At 38.0% G+C, this 14,107-nt stretch overlaps 4 protein-coding genes and 1 non-coding gene across 9 annotated transcripts; 3 read left to right on the forward strand and 2 right to left on the reverse strand.

Annotated features, from left to right (window-relative positions):
- Nucleotides 1-22: 22 nt before the first annotated feature.
- LOC137736447 (Putative membrane lipoprotein) lies at nucleotides 23-1,320 on the reverse strand. The gene is made up of 2 exons (XM_068475712.2): nucleotides 357-1,320; nucleotides 23-205 (listed from the first exon to the last, which is right to left on the reverse strand). Exons 1-2 carry the CDS (start codon nucleotides 1,225-1,227, stop codon nucleotides 156-158), a joined length of 921 nt encoding a protein of 306 aa, XP_068331813.1. The 5' UTR covers nucleotides 1,228-1,320; the 3' UTR covers nucleotides 23-155.
- A 2,530-nt stretch (nucleotides 1,321-3,850) lies between these two features.
- Nucleotides 3,851-7,627, forward strand: LOC137738319 (uncharacterized). Of its 5 annotated transcripts, none has more exons than XM_088682938.1 (4): nucleotides 3,851-4,030; nucleotides 4,487-6,911; nucleotides 7,004-7,186; nucleotides 7,295-7,627. In XM_088682938.1, exon 2 carries the CDS (start codon nucleotides 4,597-4,599, stop codon nucleotides 6,832-6,834), a length of 2,238 nt encoding a protein of 745 aa, XP_088539064.1. In that variant the 5' UTR covers nucleotides 3,851-4,030; nucleotides 4,487-4,596; the 3' UTR covers nucleotides 6,835-6,911; nucleotides 7,004-7,186; nucleotides 7,295-7,627. The 5 variants fall into 5 exon arrangements, with proteins under 5 accessions (XP_088539064.1, XP_088539063.1, XP_088539065.1 ...); XM_088682937.1 differs by having other exon boundaries at nucleotides 4,487-6,908; XM_088682939.1 differs by having other exon boundaries at nucleotides 4,487-5,701; nucleotides 5,816-7,186.
- Nucleotides 7,628-7,842: 215 nt separating this feature from the next.
- TRNAG-GCC (transfer RNA glycine (anticodon GCC)) lies at nucleotides 7,843-7,913 on the reverse strand. The gene has a single exon. It is a non-coding gene; the product is annotated as a tRNA-Gly (tRNA).
- A 911-nt stretch (nucleotides 7,914-8,824) lies between these two features.
- LOC137737536 (glutathione S-transferase U17) lies at nucleotides 8,825-11,258 on the forward strand. Its single transcript, XM_068477050.2, has 2 exons — nucleotides 8,825-9,330; nucleotides 10,642-11,258. Exons 1-2 carry the CDS (start codon nucleotides 9,013-9,015, stop codon nucleotides 11,017-11,019), a joined length of 696 nt encoding a protein of 231 aa, XP_068333151.1. The 5' UTR covers nucleotides 8,825-9,012; the 3' UTR covers nucleotides 11,020-11,258.
- Nucleotides 11,259-11,413: 155 nt separating this feature from the next.
- Nucleotides 11,414-13,264, forward strand: LOC137737761 (glutathione S-transferase U17). The gene is made up of 2 exons (XM_068477315.2): nucleotides 11,414-12,395; nucleotides 12,595-13,264. Exons 1-2 carry the CDS (start codon nucleotides 12,078-12,080, stop codon nucleotides 12,976-12,978), a joined length of 702 nt encoding a protein of 233 aa, XP_068333416.1. The 5' UTR covers nucleotides 11,414-12,077; the 3' UTR covers nucleotides 12,979-13,264.
- The last annotated feature ends 843 nt before the right edge of the window (nucleotides 13,265-14,107 follow it).

Consider the following 14,107-nt stretch of genomic DNA (forward strand, 5'->3'; position numbering starts at 1 on the left):
TAACCTAGTATTGTTACGAATATTGGGGAGAAACCTCAACATTTTATAACAAAAAAAAGTTTAATCTCAATATACTTCATATGATTTATGGAAAGGTCAAACCTCTAACTTGCATTTGATTAGAACTCTAAAATTCATCCATGAAATTTCACAAGCTACAATACCAAAACCAATAGCCAAGCCAAGCAATAGATTAACCAAGTCCCTGCAAAAAAAAGATAAATAAAAAATTAAACATAGACTTAAGCATAACTAAGTTGACTACAATAGTGGACTTCCTGTTCTTTCCTCCGAGTGTGAATAAAAAAATGAAACACAAAACCACATAAAGGAAAAAGGAGAGAATGAAGACGTACCAATCTGCGACGATCGAAGCCTTGAACCATAGTTATAAGAAGCTCCAAAAAAGCAATCATTGGTAGTGTTGATCCCATTCGGACAATTACATATAAACGAGTTGTAATTACCATAATACCCACAAACCCCATTACTCCTCTCACAATTAACACACGAATCCGGATACTCGTTGTTCACACTGAACTTGTACTTGAGGGCAATCCCGTAGTTCCAACTATTTGGGTCAGACTCATGTTCGTTGAAGCTGTAAAACCCTGAGTAAGAACTGCACTGCAGCTTCTCCAAATCCATCTCGAAAGCCGGCCCGAGATCCACCGGCGTGTAAACGCAACACGTGGATATCGGGAGGTTGATCGTGCTGATCGCCTGGCACGAGTACAAGAAGCTGCAAATCGGAGCACCTTGGTTGTCACATAGGGACACTTTAGAGTTGTTTTTTTGGTCTGTATATAGGGAGTTTTGCTGGAAGACTGGAGAGTTGGAAAGCGAGCAGTCGAGTAGGGCAAAAACGTTGTCGTCTTGGAAACTGAAGGGTGCGTCCCAGTCTAGGGAAAAACCTTTGGATTGTTGGTTGCATGAACATGTTGACATGGAGGGGTCTGAGATGTACATAACTTTCTTTGTGTAGTCTATGTTGGTGATGGGGTAGGATCCGGTGTGGGTTGTGAAGATAGGGTTTCCCTGGCTGCATGACACGTGGGGGTTGAAGCCCGGGTCGCCGCAGCCGGGGTCGGTGCCGAATGGGAACTTGAGGGGGAGTTTGCCGCAGGATCTTTGGCAGATTTGGGAGGAGATGAAGGTGAGTTGGAGGAGGAAGGTGGAGAGGAAGATGATGGAGAGAGTTGATGTTGAAGGAGAGCTAAACTTCATATTGTTGTGAGTTTGGAGAGGAGAAAATGATAAGGTGTGAAGTGTGTGAAGTGAGGCCTTGGTGTGTGTGTGTGTGTATATATATTATGAAGTGGAAGAAGAAAGCTTAGAGAGGTCACACTTTTGGGGCGGGGGTTTTTCGATAAATAAAACTACTTGTATCATCTTAACTGACATCTAATTACCCTAATATATATTCAACAAATAGTATGCTAGACGATCAGGTGCGATGATACAAATATTAATATTTTGCTGATGGTAAAGGAGCATGTAGTTTGTGATCTCATCAACACTTTCAATTTTTGGCTGGCAATAGCTTGTTTTTTGTTTTTGTTTTATTTTCTTTATTCATAGCGAAGCGGAAAAAGTACATAATCGAACTCAATACCTTAAATACAAAAATAAATGCTCATAACCACTTAAACTAGAATACTAGCTCGCTTTTGATCTTGTTTGATTCTCTTTTCCCTACTAGCAGATGCCTTTGTTCCCCCTGCCTAGCATTGAATTGATTATCTCCCTCTTTATAAATCTCTTGGGATTTTGTTTAGTTTCAATTCCCAACATATATTACCAAGCAAGTTTTACACTCCTCGAATCATCCTTTTGGTTATATATAAGAACACAAGTTTATATCTTTTTGCCTGCTGAAGGGGCTGCACATTTTTCACTATTTATCCATGCATGCATCTGATACCACGTACATAAAAAAATATATAATTCGTATCTATACATCGAGTCACGTCCATTATTTTAAGAGACTCCGCAAGAGATCTTGAACAATAATTTTTAATTAATCAAGACATGAAGTAATAAGTTAATAACCATTTCCTTGGTCGACTTGCTTATAAGTGAATAAATATTGACTTGCTTCTCGTATCAATCACTTATGTTGAAAACACTTTATAAAAAATATCAAGAATAGTTTTTAGAATTCAAAAATAATTTTTGTTTTTACGTCAAACACCACATTAAGCGTCTGAAATCAATTTTAACTCTTTTGAAAACATTCTGAAACAGAATATGGATTTTTTGTGTGTTTGAGATCCCAATACGGCTACCTACCTACCATACCCTTTCGTCCCCAAAACAAGCGAAGCCCCAGCTTTCTATATATTTTTTGAATTTCCATTCACAAACTCAACTTTTTGATTGGAGCAATAAGTATATATTCCTACCACCACCACTTTCAGTCCCAAATCAGGAAAAGAGATCAAAAGCATAATTTTATGGAATGAAAAAAATGGGGATTGAAAATGAAGCAATGATGATCTTTCCTTCATTTATTGAACTTTCCAATTATTTAATCATCATCATCGACATTATTTGTTGATAACGAATTTTAATCTTAATTAATCTCCAATAATATGTGTAACTGGGGCATAGTTCTGTTGGTAGGGTATCCAAATTCAAATTGTTAATGACGAGTGGTGAGTTACCCTAATGGATACGACTTTTTACCATTGTGTTTCGGATTCACATGTTTCTTTTCTTTTCTTTTTTTAAATATAAATTAGTATAAAATATTACTTAGAACTAAATAAATAAACCAAATTGTTAAGGTGTTGTAACTAATTAAAAAGAAATTTCACATTAAACTTGTAATCATTCATTAATTATAATCCCCCTCAACAATTCATGCGCATATTCCACCAAGCACTGCTTCAATTAAGGTGTTCTTTTTTTTTTTTTTTTTGTGCCAAAAATTTTCCCCATATTTATTTATCATTTTGTTACTGACTATAATCAGATCCAGCACAAACTTGATTTTTAAATAAATAGTTTGAGAATATTAAATGACCTGATTAGAACTGAAGTCAACTTAGACGGTGAAGAACAATTCTTTCCAACGCTTTGGCTTGAGACATAGGCAGACCTTTGTTTGCTAGAAAAAACTGAAGGCATCTAACATGTGGGACTTTACATGTGAGATGGTGAACTCATCATGGAGATAACTTACATTCAATCAGGACGTTATAGTGACGATATTATGAGTTTATCACAAGATATTATTTGTCTACATGTTTTTATTTTTGGTACGATGATATTCTACCCTAAGAGTAAAAGGGCCAGAATCAAAGTTAATTCAATGACTTTGCCACAATATTTAGGTATTAAACTTGCCATTCAAGTTAGCCAAACTTGAGACCTCCCGTATACAATTAGAGAAAATTGACATTTTATCAAGCCTTGGTAGGCCTGAGATCATTTGCCAAGTCATATTGCACGGCTGTCGACAAATACCAATAACTTTCAATTGAGGAAGGCGACTTATGGTAATAGTTTTTGAGCCAACATGTCGATAGATGTCAAAATATGCCGAGTGAGTTTATAAAAAAAATGCCCATAACAACACATAGTCCAAAGGAATGACGCTAGCAGATACCTTACTCAATGCCCACAAAGATAATTCGTCGAGCCGTTGAATGACAACTTTTAAAAGCATCTCAGATTTCAAATGACAACCATCAACTCCGATGTAAAGGATTTCTACACCCATCTTTTGCTCATGTTGAAACACACAACAACTAGCTGTATAAACTCTCTTATCATTTTGGGCCCGGGCCAAGTCTTTTTGTAATTACCATTCATTGGTGCCATTTACTTAACCCAAACATATAGGCCCAATAAAATATCTTTATCCAGCATTGTCTCTCTCGCTAAAACGCCTGTGCTCTTCCGCGGGAGGAGGAGAGTGGAGGCCGAATGAAACTCGAGATACCTACCGGCAACAGCCATCCTCCCGAAACAAGTTTTTGGAAGTTCGAAGCTTTCGAGCTTTTCACAGTCAATCGCTTTTAAGGTAACACCTCTCATGTTTCCCAGCTTCGAAAGCTTGTCACTCTTTGTCACCTTGTTGCATTTTATTTTTCGGTTTTAAGTACTTTTTATTGATTGCTTGCCAAGTGTTTGATAGAATGCGTGAACCACTTTTAATTTGTTTTAGTTGGTGACAGATTGTGGGTGTGAGTGTGATTAATTTTAGAAAGTTTTATTAGTTTCAGAATCAATGTAAATAGTAGCAACTTGAATGGTTTTATTGGTTTTGCAAACAGAATTTGTTCATTGTTCAAATACAAAATTGCAAGCGTTTGCCATGCAAGTGTTCTACTTTCGTACCGCTGTGTATTCATATTCCAGCAGTATATATAGAGGATTGGAAGAAGGTTGATTAAGAAATGTATGCTTTGGTGTATAGGCAGTATACTTTACAAAGTTTTTATACGTTGAGTGTTTGTGTTTAATGGTTACTTTACAGGTCATGTGATGAAGCAACCTCGTTGCTTTGGTTCTTCTAAATGGAGGAGAGCTGCTGGATTAATAGAAATGGGTCCCCAAAATTTTTCTTGATGGGTTCCTCTGATAGACATGAAGAGGTGCGCCATTTTGTCAGTCTATTGTTTTCAGATCTCCTGTCATCGTCCCCGCTTAAATATTGCTGTAAATTCTTCTCTATTCGTCTTTAGGAGGTTTTTAAGTCATGGAATTTCTTTAGGATCAAAAGATACAAGGCCTTTTCCTGACTATTCACCCAAGAAACCTACCATCAAAGATGCCGAACTTGTACATCGCATCTCCACCACAATTAAGCTTCGCTGCTCTGAGCCTTTTCGCAGTATTCTGAAGCCTTATGAATCTAATTTCAGGTCTGACCATCTTATTTGGGTTCTCATGAATATTAAGAATGACTATAAACTAGTTCTGGATTTCTTTGACTGGGCATGCTTACGAAAGGACCCATCATTAGAAGCCTGTTGCGTCGTTGTACAAATTGCTGCAGCATCAAAGGATCTTAAAACAGCGCATGAGCTCATTCATAATTTTTGGGCAAAACCCAAGTTAGATGTCGGTCTTTCATTCGCTCACTTTTCTGATCGGTTGACATACACTTACAAGGATTGGGGTTCAGATACCCATGTGTTTGATGTTTTCTTCCGGGTCCTTGTTGAAACTGAGATGCTCAATGAAGCAAGAAAGCTTTTTGAGAAATTGTTGAGCTATGGGTTGGTTATCTCTGTTGATTCCTGTAATTTATTTCTTACTCGGCTATCAAGCACCTTTGATGGGATTGAGATGGCAATAAAATTCTTCATCGAATACCCTGAAGTGGGTATTCATTGGAACACCACATCATACAATATTATCATTCATTGTCTTTGTCGATTAGGGAAAATAAAAGAGGCCCACCATTTACTCCTGCAAATGGAGTTGAGGGGCTGTGTACCTGATGTTGTAAGTTATAGTACTTTAATCAGCAGATATTGTTATGTTGGAGAACTGCAGAAGGTTTTGAAGCTCATAGAGGAAATGAAAATAAAAGGATTGAAGCAAAATTCCCATACATATAACGGCATAATACTCTTTCTGTGTAAAACAGGTAAACTATCTGAAGCAGAAGGGTTACTGAGGGAGATGATGGTTCTGGGAGTACTTCCTGATAATGTCGTCTACACTACTCTAATTGATGGATTCTGTAAGTTGGGTAATATTCCTGCTGCATATAGGCTATTTGACGAAATGCGGGATAGGAAAATAATCCCTGATTATATTACATATACTGCTATTATTCATGGATTTTGTCAAAAAGGGAAGATGACAGAAGCAGATAAGCTCTTCCATGAAATGGTTAGCAGAGGATTAGAACCAGATGAAGTTACTTATACAGCCCTTATTGATGGTTATTGCAAAACAGGCGAGATGAAAGAGGCATTTTCGCTTCACAACCAGATGGTTAATATGGGGCTTACCCCAAATGTTGTCACTTATACGGCATTGGCTGATGGCCTTTGTAAAAGAGGGGAGGTAGATGTAGCAAATGAACTTCTTCATGACGTGTGCAGGAAGGGCCTTCAACTTAATGTCTTCACTTACAACTCAATTGTTAACGGCCTTTGTAAGTCGGGAAACATAGTGGAGGCAGAAAAATTGGTGGAACAAATGGAGGGTGCAGGGCCCTGTCCTGACACTATTACTTGTACCACTCTGATGGATGCATATTGTAAGATGAGGGACATGGCTAAGGCTCAGAAGGTCCTGCGTGAGATGCTCGATAGAGGGCTTCAACCTACAGTTGTTACATTCAATGTGCTTATGAATGGATTTTGTATGTCAGGAATGGTGGAAGATGCTGAGAGGCTACTTAAGTGTATGTTGGAGAAGGGTATAGTGCCTAATGCGGCAACCTACAATTCTCTCATGAAGCAGTACTGCATTAGAAATAATATGCGTACTACAGCGGAAATTTATAGGAGCATGTGTGCTGGTGGGGTGATTCCTGATAGCAACACCTATAACATTTTGATAAAAGGGCATTTTAAGGCAAGGAATATGAAAGAGGCTTGGTTTTTGCATAAAGAAATGGCAGGAAAGGGATTTATTCCGACGGCAAGTTGTTACAGTGCACTTATTAAGGGTTTTTTCAAGAGAAGGAAATTTGCGGAGGCAAGGGAACTATTTGAAGAAATGAGGAGACATGGTGCGGTTGCAGATAGAGAAACATACAACGTTTTTGTCGATATGAACTATGAAGAAGGGAACATGGACATTACTCTAGATCTTTGCGACGAAATTATAGAGAATTGTCTTGTTGGCAAAGCCCAAGAATGAAAAAACTAGCTGAACTGCTCTCTTGGAGATCCAAGGATATTGCACAGCCTTTCTGAAATGATAATGTTGAAATGGTAGTAAGTTCTTAATGGCATCATTTCTAGACATTTTCCTTTTACAAGATGAATCTATCTGTGCACGTTGTGAGCTACAACTCTTTGTTACCCAGGGACCTACGTATGTACCTGGCTATCGAACGTTTGATATGAAATCATAGATGGACGAAGCCAGGCCCTAAGGAATAAGATGTCCCGTAAACAGATCCAAGCAATCTCAAGATGGCTATTTCACTCAAAAGTTCATCTGTTGGATTTCATCACTGCCCAAATGCTGTGTAAACACACCCCTCCTGGTATGTTTGAATTTTTCTTCTTTCATGATTTGGCATGAAACCGTTGGATGCAGCTTAGATGTGTTATGTCGGCACTCTTCTGATCTTAACTAGTTTGACTGGGTGCAGCAGTCTTGGTAGAGTCGGAGGGTGGAAAAGCAGAGAAGATGCAAAAGTGCTTGCATTCCGGAAAATGAGCAAAGAAAAGGGTTAAGCTGATACAACCGCTTCAAGGGCCAACGTAAGACCAAAGAGACCGAGTGAGAATGAAAGACTCGGAAGTCGGAAGAATTTGCAAATGTCGAGCTGCCCCGAGAGAGTTTCTGGTCTCAACGAGTCATGCCATTGCTTTGAACCCCGATAGAGCTGTAACGTGACTGTTTTTGCAAAGATTTTTTCTGTTACTTGTATGCTTCCAAAGGAAAGCAACAAATCAATACAAAAGAAGCAACTTTGAAGAGATCCTGGAATTTCGAATTCCATTTTCTATATGCTTGTGAATTCTGAAAGCTTCACACACAGCAAGTAATAAGAGCATCCCCAACGGGGGCTCAGTCGTCATGAATTTACTACATTTCAAACCTTAGCGAGAAATTTCATCTCCAATAAGTCGAAAAATGGGGTTAGATCCGTCATTGAGGCTAGCAACTCAGTTTATTCAAAATTTAAAAAACATATGCACCAGCCGGGAATCGAACCCGGGTCTGTACCGTGGCAGGGTACTATTCTACCACTAGACCACTGGTGCTTCTGCTCTACTTTTCCAGAAGTACCATCTTCATATACAACTGTCACTCACCTTCACAGCTCTCAGCTCCGTCCTCCTGTCTCCTAGGGAAAGGAATCCTTTCTCCTAATCTACCAAGTTCGGAGATTCGGATCATTAAAATTTGATTCAACCGTTACAAACAGAGGTCTACTTTAAAAATTATAATAACTTTAATAGTTGGATCAAATTTCAACAGTTCGAATTTTCAAATTTGATAGATTAGAAAGAAGAGATCCGAAAAAGATCCATTTCCGTCTCCTAGGGGTGATGTCAGAGACTGTAAAAGGTGTATTGTGGAAAAGAATGCACGCAATCTGGTGGCAGAATAAGACCCTGCGCCTACAGTTCAAGGCCTACAGACTTCAAATGTGTTCACACGTACGAACAAGAAAAGTACCCGCGAAGCACAAATGACTGAATGCCATGTAAGCCACGCTGTTCCAAAGCCTACACACTTCAAATTTGCTCATACGTGCTCCAATCTCCGCCGCACGACACACCAACAACATCCTATTCCCTATCTGAACACAAAGACGAACCAAAACTAGGTTCAAGTTGAAAACGCTGAACCTGAAACACCGTTCAAATACGGTACCGCAAACAGATCACGACATCTCAAGAGGGTAAGTTAAAGGACGTGACAGCAAATAATAGGTTCGATTCATTGTCAACTTAGCTCTCGATTGTATTAAGTTTCTCTCAACTGTCCAGACTTGATAGCATCGTTAATAAATAATATCCAATGTTATGTGTTTTAACGTTCCCATCGTATTATTGACTCGGAACACTTCATTATCGTCTTGAAAAGTGCATGCAAGTCTCTTTCCAACCACACAATGCACGAATTATGGACTCGGAACACAGGGCATTAAATTTTTTTTTCCTACGTTTCAAACCTTTCCCCACTGCCACACATATTGTCATTACGTTCACACCCATTATCCAAACCTCCTCATAAATCCTCCTTCTGCTTTCACCTTTCATGCACATTCATAAATAACAGGAACCCCAAAACACAGATTTTGCATTTGCATTTCGAGAGCTTTCCGAGTTTGATAGAGAATCTGAATCATTGATCATGGCGAAGAGCGACGTAAAGGTTTTGGGAGCGTGGCCGAGCCCATACGTGATGAGGGCTCGGATCGCGCTCAATATCAAGTCAGTGGAGTATGAGCTTCTTGAGGAGACGTTCGCACCCAAAAGCCAGCTTCTTCTCCAGTCCAATCCAGTCCACAAGAAAATCCCAGTTCTCATCCATGGTGATAAGCCCGTCTGTGAGTCTCTCATCATTGTGGAGTACATCGATGAGGTTTGGGCCTCAGGCCCGTCGATTCTCCCTTCTGACCCGTTGGATCGCGCTACTGCAAGATTTTGGGCTGCCTACGTCGATGAGAAGGTAAGTGCACAGTTTTTGTTCGTGTCCTTAATTTTTAATTTTTGTAGGCTAATTTCGTTAATTTATTAAATTTTGTTTGGATTAACCAGTTAAATGTGAGGGATTATGTTGCTCTTTGTTTCTTTTCTATTGTTTTTCCATTACTTAATAAAATATGCTTAAAGGGGTTTGTTGATAGTCTATCTCCTTAATATGGCTCAAATAACATCTGTTTGGAATTGCTTATAGAATGATTAATAGTGTTTTTAGAAAGGAACGTTTTGATATAGGCACCTCGTTTTTCAATTTCGTTGATTAAACATTTGTTTCTTTTAAGAATTTGATTGAACATTTGTTTCTTTTAAGAATTTGATTGAACATTTTTTTTCTACAATTTTATAATAGATGCGTTTTTATTTTGGTCAAATTGTAGGTGTGTTTGATTATCTATAATATTGGTACATTTGATTTTAGGTAATATTTGGATTTCTAGTACATTTTGTTTCTTGGTACATTTAAATTCTAAACGTACTAAAAGTTGGTTCGTTTATTTTCAAATGTACTGTGAGTTTTAAATACGAATTTAAAATTCATAGATTGTAGGAAATTAGTTGTTATCTAGTTTAAGTAGATATATATATATATATATATATATATATATATATTAAATAAGTAGAAAATTGTTGAGTTGGCAATTGATCAAAGCTTCTTAATCAAATTTTGTAAAAAAAAAAAAGTATTTAATCTAAACAAGTTGAAAAAAAATGTGGGGATTCTAATTACTTTTTTTAGAAACACAAAAGCATATCTGCATTCTTACTTGTACAAAAGAATTTCCCGAACAAGCCCTAAAATATGTTCACTTTTGTAGATATTGTTGAATATCTTTTGTAGAAATGGTTTTTTTTTGTTTGTTTAAACAAACTATATTATCTACCCTAAAAGGAAGGGGGTAAGCTCATAATAGGCTAACAATAATATGGTTCAAACTCGTTTTTGGCGAGATTCGAACTTAACATCTTTCACTTACAAGTGCAGAGAAATACCACTAGACCGTAGTACTAAGTGGTGTAGAAATGGTATTGAGTAGTAATAGTTTAGTTGAAATGAAACAAAGAGAGAAAGTCCTATGAATTATTTTTTATACCACTTTTTTTTTATTTCTCGTTACATCGTGAGTGTGATTAGGTAAATAGAAAAAAAGAAAAAGAAAAGAGATATACAACATGAGACGTGCAAATTTTTGTCGAAAAACATTTGGTATAGTGCACTACTGTACACGTCGTTGCACATTTATTCGTTTAATCAAGTAACGGATTCAAATGGGTGCAGTGGTTTCCGTCGCTGAGAGGCATTGGTGCCGCTCAAGAAGACGAGGCAAGGAAGGCAGCAGTCGAGCAAGTTGCAGAAGGGCTGGCTCAAATGGAGGAAGCCTTTCAAAAGACCAGCAAAGGCAAGGACTTCTTCAGTGGAGACAAAATTGGGTACCTGGACATTGCATTCGGGTGTTTCTTGGGGTGGCTCAGAGTCACAGAGAAAATGAATGGGGTCAAATTTCTGGACGAAGCAAAGATCCCAGGGCTGGTCAAATGGGCTGAGAAGTTCAGTGCAGATCCTGCTGTGAAGGATGTTATGCCGGAGACTGACAAGTTGGCTGAGGTTGCAAAGATTATTATGGCCAGATTGAGAGCTGCAGGTGCTTCCAAGTGATTAATTAGTGAAACAAATCAATGGATCTTGTTGTTTAAACTAGTGATTAAGAAATTAAGTCGGATGTATTAGACAATGCTGTAGTTTGGTAAATTATTAAGTCGGATGTATTAGACGATGTTGTAGTTTGGTAAACTCATGGACTTCGTTTTATTTTGTGTCTGGTTTTTATGTTTATTTGATAGTGAAATAAATCATTTACGTGCATCTATTAGTTCAATAGATGTCTTTTATATAAATTCGTCCTGATTATAATATGGGTAACGGTATAGTTGAAAAGAACAATTGTATAGATAGTTGTCATATAGTTGAAAGAAACAATTGTATAACTAGTTGTCAACTATTCATCGTTGTGTGATTCACTTGTGCTACTTCTGTCTTGTGCACAGGGGCTCAAAACATTTCAGTCCTACGGTTCATTTTATGGAATGAATCGAAAAGCTTCACTAAAGAAGGTCAAGGTTTGCAATTTTTATTTTGGCACAGGTCTGGAAAATCTCAAAACTCTAATTTAATGATTTTGGAATTGTATTATCACTAAGGCCATTGGATCAAGTGATACGGACCTTTCAAATTTCATCCAACTGTAAAAAATTATTATAGCTTTTAAGGAGTCAAAACAGGCGGTCAAAAATTATTACAACTTTTAAGGGATCAAAATAGATGAGCTGTTAGATGAAATTTAAAAGACACGGATCAATAAATCCGATGACCTTAATGGAAGAGATCTGCCGTATTATTAAGCCGAGAATGCCACAATAGTATACTAGGTATAAGTAAGTCGTTCTTTTGATTTTGATTCAATGACTTTTTTTTTAATTAAAAAAAACTTTGAATGTTGCCTACCCTTCAAAGTTGAAACGTGCGTCCAACAACCAAATGCACCAGACTAATGCCAGTAGGCTCATTGATACCAAACACTTTCTTCTTCCTACTTAATCCTTGTGTTTCCTTGTTTAGATCCACCCAACACGCACATACACTAAACCCTGCAGAACTCATCAGTGTTTGAATTAGATCACTAGTTGAGTGCTAAGCTAATTAGTCGAGGATTAATTATGGGCAACAGCGACGTCAAAGTTCTGGGAATGTGGCCGAGTCCGTTCGTGATGAGGGCTCGCATTGCCCTTAACCTCAAATCCGTCGACTACGAGTTTCTTCAGGAGACATTCGGATCTAAAAGCGAGCTTCTTCTTCAGTCCAATCCAGTCCACAAGAAAGTGCCAGTTCTCATTCATGGTGACAAACCAGTTTGTGAATCTCTCATCATTGTTGAGTACATTGACGAAGTTTGGGCATCTGGTCCGTCTATCCTCCCTTCTGACCCCTACGATCGCGCTACTGCACGATTTTGGGCTGCCTATATCAGCGAGAAGGTAATGATTTATTATGGTCATGCGTAAAACACTTCTTCTCATAAACGTCTAACTTGCTAATAGAAACGCTTTTATTAGAAGCATAGCAAGTTTTTATTCAAAGCCCAAGCACAACGTCTTTCTTTGTTGCTAGCCTAAGCTTTTGGTACAATTAATCCACGTTACTAATTTATGTCTCATTCAATTGAAATGGTTGTAGTGGTATCCATCCATGAAGGGCATTGGTTTTGCACAAGGAGAGGAGGCAAAGAAGGCAGCAATCGAACAAGTGACAGAAGGGCTGGCGCTGCTGGAGGAAGCCTTTGAGAAATCCAGCAAAGGCAACGTATTTTTCGGCGGAGATGAGATCGGATACTTGGACATTGCGTTCGGGTGCTTCTTGGGGTGGCTCAGAGTAAACGAGAAGCTGCATGGAATCAAACTGCTCGACCAAACGAAAACGCCGGGGCTGGTAAAATGGGCTGACAAGTTCTGTGCACATGCTGCTGTGAAGGATGTTATGCCTGAGACTGACAAGCTTGTTGAGATTGCTAAGATTCTTGCTGCCAAAGCAAGAGCTGCAGCCGCTCCTCCGTCTAATTAGGCGAGAAACTTACATGTATCTAAGACGTCATAGTGATAGTATGCAGGCGAGACATATGTTCACGATAGTTTGACAAAACTTATAGCCTGGCCTATTTTTATGTCTGTGAGTACTCACAACGGAGGTTTTCTAAGTCTAGGTCGTAGGGATTTGGTGGTCTGGACTCCGAAATTTCTCCCCGAAAAATGGTGTATTCATGTGGTTTAATTTTCTTTCTCCAATGCAAAGACTCTAGTTTATAATCATCTTCTTCCAAGTTGTCAATAACAAGATTGCATTTTCTTCAGTTCGAGACTACTTCGGCCTTTCACATAACGAGATAGCATTTTCTTCAATTCGAGACTACTACGACTTTCACATTAGGCTGATAAAAGTGAGTGTGATACTAATATATTGAATTTATATATGAATCATATACCTACAGTGAATCAATACTCACAAGTTTGATATATTGAGCTCATAACTATGATACTTATAAACTAACATGTTTTAAAGTATGACGCTCATTGTTACTTAAACTTAACATAGTGTAGCGGTAGTGATATTTAACCTACAAAGAAAATTATAAACTGAAATGACACCTGGTGCTCATGGATAGGATATTTATTTTTCTTGATCGAAATAATAAACTCAACCACACCTGGTTACCGATGCATTAAATATGGGAATGAGGATTCTCTCCGGATCCTCTTTGTGAGGATCCGAAGATCTTGCAATTACGTTCGTTTATCATTCATAATATGGTTAGTTTTTCTTGAGTATTGAGAACGATCTTCCTAGTTCCTCAACTATTTTCACACTAATTTTCCAATTTACTGTTGGAAATTTTGAGTAGAAATTTCATTGTCTCACATCCCGATATGTTTTCACCAGGGTAAGTTCAAGTCCAAAAGACACTTCATTGGATGCATCTCATGTCTATTCTCTCTCAATTTTAGGCAGCCTAGTCATACATTTGCATTCAAATTTGGGGTAGTTGTTGGAGTTTGAATGAAATTTCAACTCAAATGTGGGGTATTGTTGGAAATTTTGAGTAGAAATTTTATTGTCCCACATTTGTCATTCCCAAAAAGTTTCCTCACTTTATAAGGCTTTGTCCCTTGTAGAAAGTGATTGGAGTGATAGGCCT

This window comes from Pyrus communis, chromosome 13 (assembly GCF_041283825.1).
Source record: "Pyrus communis isolate YQ-2024b chromosome 13, ASM4128382v1, whole genome shotgun sequence".
Lineage (NCBI taxonomy): Eukaryota > Viridiplantae > Streptophyta > Magnoliopsida > Rosales > Rosaceae > Pyrus > Pyrus communis.